At 53.8% G+C, this 12,049-nt stretch overlaps 5 protein-coding genes across 5 annotated transcripts; 2 read left to right on the top strand and 3 right to left on the bottom strand.

Moving 5' to 3' along the window:
- Positions 1-569: 569 nt before the first annotated feature.
- M409DRAFT_69787 (uncharacterized protein) lies at positions 570-1,839 on the top strand (the record flags this gene model as incomplete). The annotated part of the gene is made up of 3 exons (XM_033818439.1): positions 570-676; positions 755-1,424; positions 1,486-1,839. The coding sequence occupies 3 exons, from the start codon at positions 570-572 to the stop codon at positions 1,837-1,839; spliced, it is 1,131 nt and encodes a 376-aa protein (XP_033662329.1).
- A 696-nt stretch (positions 1,840-2,535) lies between these two features.
- Positions 2,536-3,958, top strand: M409DRAFT_28169 (uncharacterized protein; the record flags this gene model as incomplete). The annotated part of the gene is made up of 2 exons (XM_033808911.1): positions 2,536-3,332; positions 3,382-3,958. The coding sequence occupies 2 exons, from the start codon at positions 2,536-2,538 to the stop codon at positions 3,956-3,958; spliced, it is 1,374 nt and encodes a 457-aa protein (XP_033662328.1).
- Positions 3,959-4,307: 349 nt separating this feature from the next.
- On the bottom strand, positions 4,308-4,899 carry M409DRAFT_28168 (uncharacterized protein; the record flags this gene model as incomplete). Its single annotated transcript, XM_033808910.1, has 3 exons — positions 4,308-4,387; positions 4,468-4,660; positions 4,744-4,899. The coding sequence occupies 3 exons, from the start codon at positions 4,897-4,899 to the stop codon at positions 4,308-4,310; spliced, it is 429 nt and encodes a 142-aa protein (XP_033662327.1).
- Positions 4,900-8,553: 3,654 nt separating this feature from the next.
- M409DRAFT_37559 (uncharacterized protein) lies at positions 8,554-8,817 on the bottom strand (the record flags this gene model as incomplete). Its single annotated transcript, XM_033810754.1, has 1 exon — positions 8,554-8,817. The coding sequence occupies one exon, from the start codon at positions 8,815-8,817 to the stop codon at positions 8,554-8,556; it is 264 nt and encodes an 87-aa protein (XP_033662326.1).
- A 1,930-nt stretch (positions 8,818-10,747) lies between these two features.
- M409DRAFT_69785 (uncharacterized protein) lies at positions 10,748-11,766 on the bottom strand (the record flags this gene model as incomplete). The annotated part of the gene is made up of 2 exons (XM_033818438.1): positions 10,748-11,523; positions 11,595-11,766. The coding sequence occupies 2 exons, from the start codon at positions 11,764-11,766 to the stop codon at positions 10,748-10,750; spliced, it is 948 nt and encodes a 315-aa protein (XP_033662325.1).
- Positions 11,767-12,049: the final 283 nt, after the last annotated feature.

Below are 12,049 nucleotides of genomic sequence, written 5' to 3'. Positions count from 1 at the left end.
ATTTCGATGTTGAGTGGGGATTCTTTTGGAAGTGATTTGGGGCCGTTGTTTCGTCATGCTTTTGACTTCTACCAAGTTCTGCAGAGCTTAGATATATGTCGACCGCGGATTTGGGGCATTCAAGAAGATAGCCTCGTTTTCAAGTGCTCTGCAAGGGAATTTATATCTACGTACTTAAACAGTAGATGTGTCTTCATTTGATCCCACCAGGCTGTAAATTGAGCCTCTGCTCGAATCGCACTTTTTGACGCCACCGTGTTGTGTTTGACGGATGCAAAGGGCGGCGAGCGTGCCACTTGGCAACACGCACTATTCCGAGAAGCTGACGGGCGAAGAAGTATAAGTACTCTCTGTCTTTCCGGCTGAGACTCAGCTTACCAGTACCGTTACCAGTTGCTTGAGCAGGAGAGTGGGCGCGGGATTCGGTCACTGGTGAAAGCTCAATACTCGTAGAGCGTACTAACACTTGATTGAATTCTGGTCTATATGCGCTGACGGGCAAAGAGGCTGTAATATCTTTGGTCTGGTCGAACTTCTATCCCTCGGATAACGCCTACTGCCTGCTCAGGATGGGAGACGCAGGCGGTCTACTTGACGAGATCACACACCCGGCACTGCTAATTCCTGGGCCGGTGGATTTCGATAAGGCCGTGTTGAAAGCCATGAGCAGTGATGCGTAAGTCTTTCCATGGCGCAGCCTTACAAGGCTACGGCATGAATGAAACTGACAAGCTCCACTAACCCATCTCCACAGTGAATTTCACCTCGGGACGTCCTTCGTCAACGTCTTCGGCGAGGTCTTGTCGATGCTTCGACGCTTTTTTCAGACCACCAACCCAGAGTCACAACCCTTCGTGCTGTCCGGCAGTGGCACGCTGGGCTGGGACCTTGTGGCCGCGAACCTCGTCGAGGCCGGTGAGCATGTGCTCATACTTCATACCGGGTACTTTGCAGACTGCTTCAAGGAGTGTTGTGACAACTACGAGATTAATGTCACAGAGATCAAGGCTCCAATAGGACATCGGCCCCAGCTGGACGAGATCGAGGCTGCACTTTGGGAGAGACCGTACAAGATCATCCAGCTCACACACGTGGACACCTCAACCGGAGTCCGTATACCTCTTCAGCCATTGGTTCAACTGGTTCGCCGCGTGTTTCCCAGCACTCTCGTCGTCGTAGATGGCGTGTGCTCTGTCGGCTGCGAAGAGATCGCGTTCGACGACTGGGATCTCGATGTCGTGATGAGTGCAACCCAAAAGGCAGTCGGATGCCCCGCCGGCCTATCAATCATGATGTGTTCGTCACGCGCCATGAAGGTCTTTGACTCACGGCGGTCCAAGCCGCCGTCGTATTATGCGAATCTCGCCAAATGGCTACCGGTGATGCGGACATATGAGGCCAGGAGACTCGGCTACTTCGCTACCGTGTCGACACAGCTGATCCACGCGCTTCACACGGCGTTGACTACTATCTCGTCCTCTTCAGGAACGCTTTAACCAACACGCGCAGGCCTCGGCCAAAGTCAAACAGGCTGTGGGCGAGATGGGCCTGCAGCAGATAGCGCAAGATCCCGAGGATCAGGCCCACGCACTCACCGCCATGTACCTTCCTGAGGGTCTTGCACCGATAGACATACTCCCAAGACTCTTGCAACGAGGCGTAATACTCGCAGGCGGTCTGCACAAGGATCTCCTCACCAGATGCATTCGTTTCGGCCACATGGGCGTTTGTGTGACTCACGAGCAGCGCGACGACATCGATCGAGGGATCGCGGCTCTGAGAGTGGTGCTCGATGAAGTGATGCGTGAGAAGGGACAAGTTGGTGCTCACTCTTCATGAAAGGATAGTACAGAAGATTGAGAAGCTGAAGTTAGGCTTGCCCAGAAACCCCACGGATAAACTATTCTTCCGGTAGCCTGATCTCCTATGGTTATTCATCTAGAGTGCTGAGCAGGGTAGGCCAGTCCACAGGATCGACGAGCATGGTCTTCCCGATTGATCTTGCCATTGACTTGTCCGTTCGTCTGCTCACCACCTAGCGCGGACTCGAGCAGACGATTTGCATGTGACAAAGCTCCGTGCTTGGCGATGTGATTCGGCTTCCTCCGAGTCACCCCTTGCTGTTCAGCTGCACGTGATGACGGGCATTCAAGAGGTCGAAGATAATGGATAATGGCAGTAGTGTGTGGAAGATGCCGCCGACTCTCATGTGTGGACGTGAGGATTGTCTCCTCAACGACAATAGCTGCCTGAGGCACTCATCTCCCAGCCACCGCGGTCTCAGAAATACGCGCAGAATCCTTATCGATCAGATCTGCGGGCGCTAGTCTCGGGCGGTGGGGCACTGCCGAGTCAAATGGAAGCTCACAAAATTCAGACTCACAGCTTCTGCTTCACTCACTTTCATGTGCCGTATTGCTCACTTCACACGCCGCTATTCAATTGCAGCTGACCGCCAAGACTGACTCACCTTTACAGTAATACATCTTTTGACTTCCGACCTGCCATCTTCAACCAACATCAACAACATCCAACATGGCCGACGCTGCGGTTGAGACGCCGCAGACCGCCGGAGCGGCGCAAGACACCAAGCACACCGAATCCACCAATGCTTCCGACTCCAAGCCCACCGAGTCCACCACCAATGGCGCCAGTGAAGACGTGAAAGGCGGCAAGGCCACCAACGGCGACAAGGAAGCAGACGACGAGGATCAATTCGAGCGCTATGACACAGACAAGAAAGAGCGCCGTGGAGATCGTGAGGACTACCGCCACAAGGATCGCCGTGACCGCGGTGATCGCGATGACCACAAGCGCCGCGATTTCGACGACCGTGGTCGTGGACGGGGTCGTGGCCGCGGTGGAGGAGGCCGTGGCAGAGGCGGCCGTGGTGGTCGTGGAGGCTTCGACAACCGCAACAACCAGCGCAACGTCAAGACCCGATTCGAGCGCAAGGAAGAGAGCAACGATGCGACTGAGATCCGCCGCCAAATCGAGTTCTACTTCTCCGATTCCAACCTTCCTGTCGACAACTACCTGCTTCAAGAAGTTGGTGGTTCCGAGAACCGCCCATTCCCGTTGAAGACAATCCACCAGTTCAAGCGCATGCGCCACTACCAGCCATTCAGCGCCATTGTCGAAGCTGTCAAGGGCAGCTACATCCTCGAAGTCAACGACAAGGATGAGGTCTACCGCAAGAAGCCACTCCCTGAGCATTTCACTCTTGATGTTGTGAAGAACAACGAGCTTCTCACTACTGAGACCATGGCCCGCAGCATCTATGCTAAAGGATTCGGCGAAGAGGAGGCGGATACTGCATTCAAGATTGAGGAGTATGCGCCCTCCACCCTCCTCACTATCTGTCGTACTGACTTTCTGCAGATTCTTCGAGCCATATGGTGTGCGTGGTGTTCGCCTCCGCCGTGAGAAGGATGGCACTTTCAAGGGCTCCGTCTTTGTCGAGTTCGAGGACGAAGCAGCCGCGCAACAGTTCCTCGACATGGAGGAGAAGCCCAAGTTCAACGACAACGAGCTTGAAATCAAGAGCAAGAAGGAATACGTCGACCAGAAGTCCCAGGACATCCGCGATGGCAAAGTCAAGCCAAACAGCCCATCACGCCGCTTCTCCAACCACCGCAACGATCGTGGTAACTTCCGCGACAACCGCGATAAGGGCAGCTACAACAAGCGCAAGCGAAACTACGACGACGACGAGCAGGACAACGATGTCGATCGTGATGACTGGCGCGAGCGTCGCGACAGGTTCCAGAAGAAGGGCCGTCGCGAATCTCGTTCCCGCAGCCCATACCGCGCCGAGAAGAAGGCTGATGACGACAAGCCAGAGGAGAAGTCTGAAGAGAAGAAAGCTGACGATGAGAAGTCTGACGAGAAGAAGGCCGACGAGCAGAAGCCAGAGGAGCCCAAGGTCGAAGAGGCCAAGGTCGAGACTGCGGCATGATCGCAAAGCATCTACATCCCATCGAGCATGATTTCACTTTCGGTGAAGCACGGCGGCGGCGTTTTGGAGCGTGGCGTTCACAGGCACAAAAGTTCTTTTCTGGTTCAGCAAAGGATGGGGCAATCATGATGTCTTGTATCATACGACTACTACACGATCATAGGAGATTGAGCATCTGCATGCTTCTGGAGATTTCTAGAGGGTATCCCTAGAGAGTGGCATTCGATGCTGTTGTTACAGCAGCAGATAGCTACGAGATGTATTCCTTCAAATCAAGACGATGACTTCAAAACGACCGTCCCTCTCACTTTCACATTCCCTCTCACCCGCTCACACACCTCCTCATCCCTCAGAGAGTAAACTCACAACTAATCCCATGACTCCTCTTCCCACACCCCTCATCCTCCCCACTCAAATCCCTTTTCTGACCTGCAACAAAACAAAAGCATCAGCAAAACCCCCCCCCCAAACCCCTCATCAAACACATCTCCTCTAACAATGAAACCTACCATCATACTCCATCCTCGCCCCGTCGAGATTGCTCGAGTCCTCATCACACCCATTCCCGTTCGTCACGATGAGGGTGTGTTCCAGCTTCGTCTGGTCGTACGGGAATCGGACGGGCGGCCCTTCGTTGCAGGGGACGTTGAGGGGTGAGACGTCGGTGAAGTCGCCATTGGGGGAGGGGAGGCAGATGCGGATCTGGGGAGGTGTTAGAAGAGAGGAGAGGGAAGGGAAGGCCCGTGGGGATAGAATTGGGAAGAGGGAGGGAGGGATAGACAGACCCAAGGCTGTCCGTCGAGATTCTCGTCGCGGACGGAGGTATAGTGGACGACGAACTTCCCTGCGCGGGCGGGGAAGGCGTTTTGGTCTTCGTTGCAGGAGAAGAGGGCGGTGACGGTTATTGGGAGGAGGGGTAGGAAGATGGAATGATATTTCATGGCGCTTGTGGGAGTCTTGGTGTGGGAGAGTGAATGGACCTGTGATGGTCTGAAATGCTTGTACTGGTTCTGGCAGGAGATTTTTGTTGGTCTGGGATGCTTTGCATGCTCATGCCTGTTCTCATACATCTTCTGTATTCTCTGTCTCGGACATGCTAGCAGTGCGGTAAGAACGGCGCTCTTGTGCTGCTATTCTTTAGCCATCGCCGGGAGGCTTGCGTGACTCGAACTCGTCATGCAGGAGCGTGAAGGTGTTGCACATGAGAATCCTTCTCCAGATGAAGCTTGCGCGAGTAGTGCTTCTGTCGCAGAATGTCTTTCCTCGCACAATTTCCAGGTACTCAGCCTCTCCAGGCGGCGTTGGTTCAGCGCAAGATCATCGCGCCCCTTGCTCTCAGCCTCAGGTACGAATACGTTTGTGCGAGGCTCCGGCCCGTGGAATGTGCCACTGACGACTCTTGTTCGGATGCTAACGATCCCATCGATCCTTGCAACAGCGTGGAGTATTCCTGCCAGCTCCGAACGCAACGATTCCCTCAAGGCAATGATCCATATCCTGAATCACCTCCAGTCCGAGAACTGGTTGGCATGGAAGGCACACAAGCGCCAAGCACATCCTGCCATTGGAATGCAGAAGGTGCAGCCTGCGGCACCGTGGACTGCGAATCTGTAGACGGTCTCGGGACCGTGCTGAGAATACTGCCGGCGAATCTTCTCACCAGCCGCCAGACGGGAGACTCTGGTTGAGCATCTGCGCTTCTCGTGCGTACAAGAGCCTGCCAAACATTGCCGAGCACCATCTCGAGGTCCTGTTCTCGATCGCTTGGTTGCGAGAGGCGCTGTTCGAGGAGTTGCACCCGTTGTCGGAGAGTCTGAACCTCCGTGAAGAAGGTCTCGTCGATTTGTATGTTCGTCGGCAGTGGGGGAATGTCTTGGGCCTCTCCTGCAGATGCGCCATTCGTTTCTGTCATGATTGGTCCGGGTAGCGGCAATGCAGACTGTTGGGAACCAATGTTGTGATTGACCGGTTGCGTCAAAGTGTTATTGACATTTGTTTCGTTCCCAGACAAGTTTATCCGTTCGATAGAGTTATAGACAGTGTCGTCAGAAGTGGCATCGAGCGTTCCATCCTGGTTTGTGGTCAAATCGAACTCCATGGCGAGCTCGTTCCAGAAACCATCGAGGACCATTCCTTCGTTGGACATTGGGCCAGTGTCTTGTACCGTGTCTTGTGGCCAGAACATTGCCAGATCCGGCACCTGCAAAGTTGGGTACTGCAGCAAGAAAAGCTGCCGCCATTGTTGCTCAGAAGATAGAATGCATTCGCAGCCACCGTTTCTGGCAGAACCCGAAGGAAGGAACCTAGTACATCTCCTATTGCGACAAGACTTCAGGCAAGGGTTCTCGTGGGCGTGAAGATCTTGCGCTTCGCCATTTTCAAATTTGGTGTAGCACTTGGGGCAGGCGTAGAAGTCGTGGCGTCGTAAATGGCGTCTATCACAGGGCAAAATGTCAGCTCTAATGTTTTCGGAAGCACGGTTCAAGAATGACTTACAACAACTGCGAGATGTACTCATACTTCTTGTCATCGCTGTGATAGACTGCTGGCTCACCAGCATGAAAGATGCAGGGAAAGCGCTCTTTGTTCGTGATGTCGTCGTGGTGACCAGTTAATCTGCATCGTTTCGGACCAGAAGGTCTATCCTGACGGTCTCGATCGTCGGCCGGTTGACGTGGATCGTGGGAAGCTTTGCGCTTATGTGAAGATCCCCTACCGTTCGCCTGGTTGTACGGGCTTCGCTTTGTGTCCAAAGGTCCTGCTGCTGATGTTTGGCCGTTAGTAAGCTGGGAATTATCGACTGTTGCAAGAGCACTTCTACGTCCCCTCGGTGGCTCGCTGCGTGCTCTGGTATTAGGTCGAGGTGACAGAGAGCGGCCTGAGCGGTTGTATGGTGCGCCAGAATCGGACCGTATGCTTTGCGAGGGTGTGGGACTGGATAGTACATCTGCGCTTGGTGTCTCTGCAAAAACTTCAACCGCAGGCTGCCCAGACGCATCGACGTCGTTAGGTGCCGAGTCATTGCCCCGTATCTTCGCAAATGGCGGAGGAGTGCTATGGCTGCGATTCGAGTGCCGCTGAGAAATTATCCGGGGCGAACTTTCCGCGGACGCTCTCGGTTGGGTACGTCTGAGCAGGCTTTCTGTTCTTTGTTGTAGATCTGAAATGATGTATCGAAGGTCTGCGAGCCTCTGCATATTTAACGACCCAGGCTCAGCTCGGAGAGCAGATGAGTCGGCTGCGCCATTAGGCATGACATTGGAAGGATGTTTAGGTGAAGGAGCTTCAACATTGGCCAACGACTCCGGCTTTTCCTCGTCACAGCCCAGAAACACATATTCTTCCGCCATCATTGACTGCATCAGCGCATCATCGTGCGCATCATCGTGAACACTGTAATAGCCAGAATCAACTGAATGCATCGTCTCGAATAAACCCTCATCCGCCTCGATGACTTGCATCTCTTCGACTTTGGCTGTATGGAAATCCGTTTGCATATCTAGAAGGGTAGAGGTCTGCCGCAGGAGTGAAGAATCAGTGGCTGACGACAGAGAGGAAGCAGGTGCTGGCGGGCCCTGCTCTTGTTTCTCGACATGTAAAGCTGTTGTTGCTGCGACATCCTGTTGGATGGCAATCATTGGCTTTCCGTCCTCTGGCGCATGGGAGGGATCTTGTTGCTCGATCTTGTGGATCACACAGTCATCGAGATGCTCGTAGAACAGTTGAGCATTGTCGAAGGTATTGCCGCAGAGGGAGCAAATGCCTGGCTGCTGGTCCGAGAACGCCACAGACTGCTTGTTCGTGGTTGAGGATTTTCTGCGCGCATTTGGGGGAGTCTGCTCAACTCCATGAACAGATGTCAAATGTCGTTTGAACACGTCGGCACGGTTGAAAGACTTTTCCGCCGCAGATCCAATGCCGGGACAGAACCCACACACCATAGTGTCTTTGTAGTGTGTCAACGTATGACGATTCTTGTCATACTTGCGTGCAAATCCTTTAGTGTGGTACTCGCAGCCCGAGATGGGACACTTCTCTGGGCGTTCATTTTGATGAGTCAACATGTGTGTCTTTAGGTCTTTGACATGTCGGCCACATGTGGCGATCGAACAAAAGCCGTGATGTGAATCAACAGAAGCAGACGACTTGGATCCGCTCGCAATCGACGATGTGGGCGTAGGATAGAAGAATGGCGACGGCGCAGTTCCACTTGCGGGTCCACAGCTCGACGGTTGTGCTCGCTCAGATGGCCTTTGCCATTTGGTAAAACCTGGCGGAGCAGACTGCGGAGAAGGATAGTGGTTTCCAGTAGAATCATTATTCGCTGTCGTCCCGCGATAGTCAGACGGAACCCAAGAATCCACAGCATGTGGTGAGAACTTCGCAGCTGGAGGATCCACCAGGGTGTACTGGGCGCCGATATGTTCATCATAATTGGCGTATGAACCAAAGCCTTTATCGGCGTGCATTACCGTGGGACTTGCTGGAGCATGACTGCTGAGGTGGTGGGCCGGCATTGATGTCGTCTTATCCTTGCCGCAACCCCTGACCAATCTGTGCCGCTGGACTTATCATTAGCCAAACCAATGCAACCACTATTGAACAGTCGAACACACCTTGAGGGTGTCTTTGCGTGAGAAGCTCCTATGGCAGTGGCCGCACGGGAAAGGTTTAGGCGCAACATGGATACATTTATGGCGTTGGAGATCACGGTCGCACTTGAAGGCCCGCGAACATTGACCGCACGGGAATGGGCGGCTTCCACTCGATATTGATGGTTGCCATGATGTGTGGCCGGAGTTTTTCTCAAGGGAAGGATCGATGGGGGCTGGGCGCAAGGTTGGTATGCTGAATCGCATCAGGTCTTTGGGGGCCTCGAATGACCGTGGAGAGGCTGGTGGACCTCCTGGAGAGTATGGTGGATGTAGATCGTCAAGGAAGTACGGCCCAGAAGGTGGTTTTGGTGCGGTTGCGTGCCTCGATTCCGGCCTCTGGAGTCCGGATGAGCCGAAGGCCTGGCTGGTAGAGGGAGGCTCATAGAGAGGAAACCAAGACTTGAGCGGTGGCAATGTCAAGCCCCGATCTAGACTTGAAGAGTTCGTAGAGCTGGTGACGCCAGGGAGGTTCCACATGCCTTCATCATGCTCATTAGGATGATCGTCCTGGCCATCTGAAGATATGGCTTTAGGAACGCTAAAGCCTTGCGAAGACCAGCTGTTCGGAGGAGTTAACAAGCAGCCCACGCTATTCGCAGTCGTTGCGGTGGTGGTGGTCGCATGGTCTGCATTGAGCTGTAGCGGAGCCAGTATTCCATACTGTGGCTTCGAATCGAGCGTTGACGGTGGCAGCGAACAGTCTGAGAGAGATTGCCAGGCAGACGGATTGAACGGGGGGAGTTCAAATGCTGGCTGTCCCGCGTCTTGCGCTCTTCGTGTATCCATTTGGAGTCCCGCAGAAGGCGAGATACGCGGGGATGTCAATAAGGATGAGTTGCTATGAGCAGCGCGCTGAACAAGAACGCCCTCATCGTCGTAAAAACTGAGTCACCATGTCAAATCATGCAAGTCAGCAAGCGTGCAGTCTCCCATGTTGCGTAGGCCTTGCATCTGCAAATGAGCAGTGGATTGAGAGGCCGCCCGGACAGCTAAGCAATTGTCGCTTGCACAGCCTGCGCCACACCTCGAATCCATTGGTGCATATGCAGGAACTTGCATCAAGACTGCGTCTTGCCATTGGTCGTTCACGAGCTTTTCGGCTGCGTCGACACGGGAGTGGGAGTGTAAGCGAATTTCAAGCGAGCAAGTGCAGGCTTCTTGTTACAGCTTCCCATTGAGTCCTCCGTGTGCGCGATGTCCGTGCAACGCGATGCGCTTGGCTCGTTATACACTTGAAGTACAGTCAACTGATGTAGCTGAAAACTAAAGTGGCTTTCATTGTATTCGAGTAGAGACAAGAGATTGTCCAGAATGTGTTCAGACCACTGCGACATGTTTGGCTTTGGCAATTGCGGTGATGGACGGGTACATAAGAAGACTTGCGTCTTGATGATGAACTCGTCAGTCGACGTCCAGAGCAGGCATCATTGTGTCTTCCAAGCAACTTCCCGTTTCCATTACAATCGCAGCCGGTCGACCAGGACGCAGCGTCAGAACGGCAATGGCAGCGTCAGGTCAGTCTCGGTCCTCAACTCAAAAGCAGCCAGACCTGAGAAACAGTGCCGCTGCTACCGTTATCCACAACACTGCGACACCCAGCACAAAGAAGACGAGTCGAGATTACAGCCTGGGTACGCAGCCAGGTGCAAAGAGGTCAGGAGCAGATCTCGATTCAGAGATCGCCAGCATGTCCAGAGAGGACGCCGGGTTCTTCGGTATTGGTGGATGGATGCAAGACACCTCAAACTCCAGAGCAGCCACACCAGAGGAGTTTGATCGGTACGTCGACTCGATGACCAAGTCAAACAACGCTGCAGACCCAACGAGTCGGCTATCGCCGCATATGTCCTGGACGCCGTACATCCCGAAGACATGCACGTTAAGGACCCGGGAAATCGTGCAGCGCAAGAGATTGAAGGATGGGCCAGCGTCGATGGGCTAACGAGTCATATTGGAGGAAGGTCCTGGAAAGTCGTGGTCGTGGGATAGCGTTACGAAGACGCAACCTAGCTCTCGAAATGGATTTGGCAACAAGCCTGATGGTTATACAATTAGGAGTCGTCGCTCCAAATAATAAACCGGGAGGCAGTCTGGTCCTGTCGTCATGTCGTACAGTGTCTCTGCCATGGAAACTTCACTTTCCTCGCCCTCGCCCTCGACCTCGCCCTCGCCCAGCTCCTTTGCCTCTTGTAACTTTCGCTGACCGTCCTCTCCGCTTAGCAGGTGCACTCTCTTGATCTTCTTCTTCCTCCTCCTCTTCCTCCTCTTCATCGCTGTCGTCTTCTTCATCCTCATCCTCCTCATCTCCCTCGTCTTTCTCGGCCTCTTCCTCCTCTTCTTTCTCCTCCTCTTTATCTGCGACACTCTCGGTGTTTCTTGTACTCCTTCGCCTTGCACCAGCATCTGAAGCAGCAGCGCCCGCTTTTGAACCTCTACCACGCGGTCCACCCCTGCCTCTTTTCGAACTTGGCGTAGCAGCTTCGCTCGGTTCGATACTAAAGCTCGGTGTAAAACGTATAGGAGGCTGGTCCGCAAGGTTGAGCTCTGGCAGCTCAAAGTCGCTTTCCTCTCCTTTCTCCAACGGAAACCTCGCCTTCCACATCAGGTCATCGAACCCGTCCTCAGGTGGTAGAGAGAAGTCTTCATTCTCAATCTTGTTGGCCGCTAGACTGTATACCTCGGCTCCATCTTCCTCTGCCTCTTTCTGGGCTTCCTCCTCCTGCTCTTCCGAGGTCCATTCCGGCGATAGTTGTCGTGCATTCTCCCGCGCATCGAGTGCTGGGAGGTCATACAATGTGTTGAGCTTCGCCCATATGCCTGGTGGTTTCGTATGTTCGTTTCGAGGGTGGATGTAGTTGTTTTCCAGCATCCACGAATGCAGAGCCATTAGCCGGAAGTGCTTGTGGATTCCTGACTCATCGCATTAGCCTGTGTTCACCATCAGCGCCATTGACACGCTGTCTTCATCTCTTCAAGCCTACCTGTAGGCTTCCACCGCATAAGCCCCTTGAACAGGCCGATCTCCTCATCGTCGGTCCATGGGTCGTTGAGTATCTGCTCATCCGTCTTCTCTGTTGTCGCCGCTACTGGAGTGGCTGGCTCAGGGTCTGGCGTGGCAGCCTGGGACACTCGTGCCTTCTTCTTTGGGGGCATGGTGATGATGGCGTGTGTTGAATGAATGATTGCATTGATGCAAGAGGTGAGGTCCCAACAAGGTCTCTGGGAAGACGCGAACGGGGACGCGCCGCGGATCGATCCATTGGCGCTGTGGCGCGCGTCATGGTCCCCACTTCGAACGTTCTCCAGCCATGTGCATCAAACAGGTTTGGAGCTTGACAACCTGCCAACCTTGTACTCGAATGAGATATTCCTCCTGTGCTCTTCTTTCCACTCTCGACTCGATTTCTCCAATTCCCCCAAGCCAACCCTAGCCTAC

Source organism: Zasmidium cellare (genome assembly GCF_010093935.1).
Source record: "Zasmidium cellare ATCC 36951 unplaced genomic scaffold M409scaffold_41, whole genome shotgun sequence".
Lineage (NCBI taxonomy): Eukaryota > Fungi > Ascomycota > Dothideomycetes > Mycosphaerellales > Mycosphaerellaceae > Zasmidium > Zasmidium cellare.
This window is presented reverse-complemented; position numbering and strand designations above follow the sequence as displayed.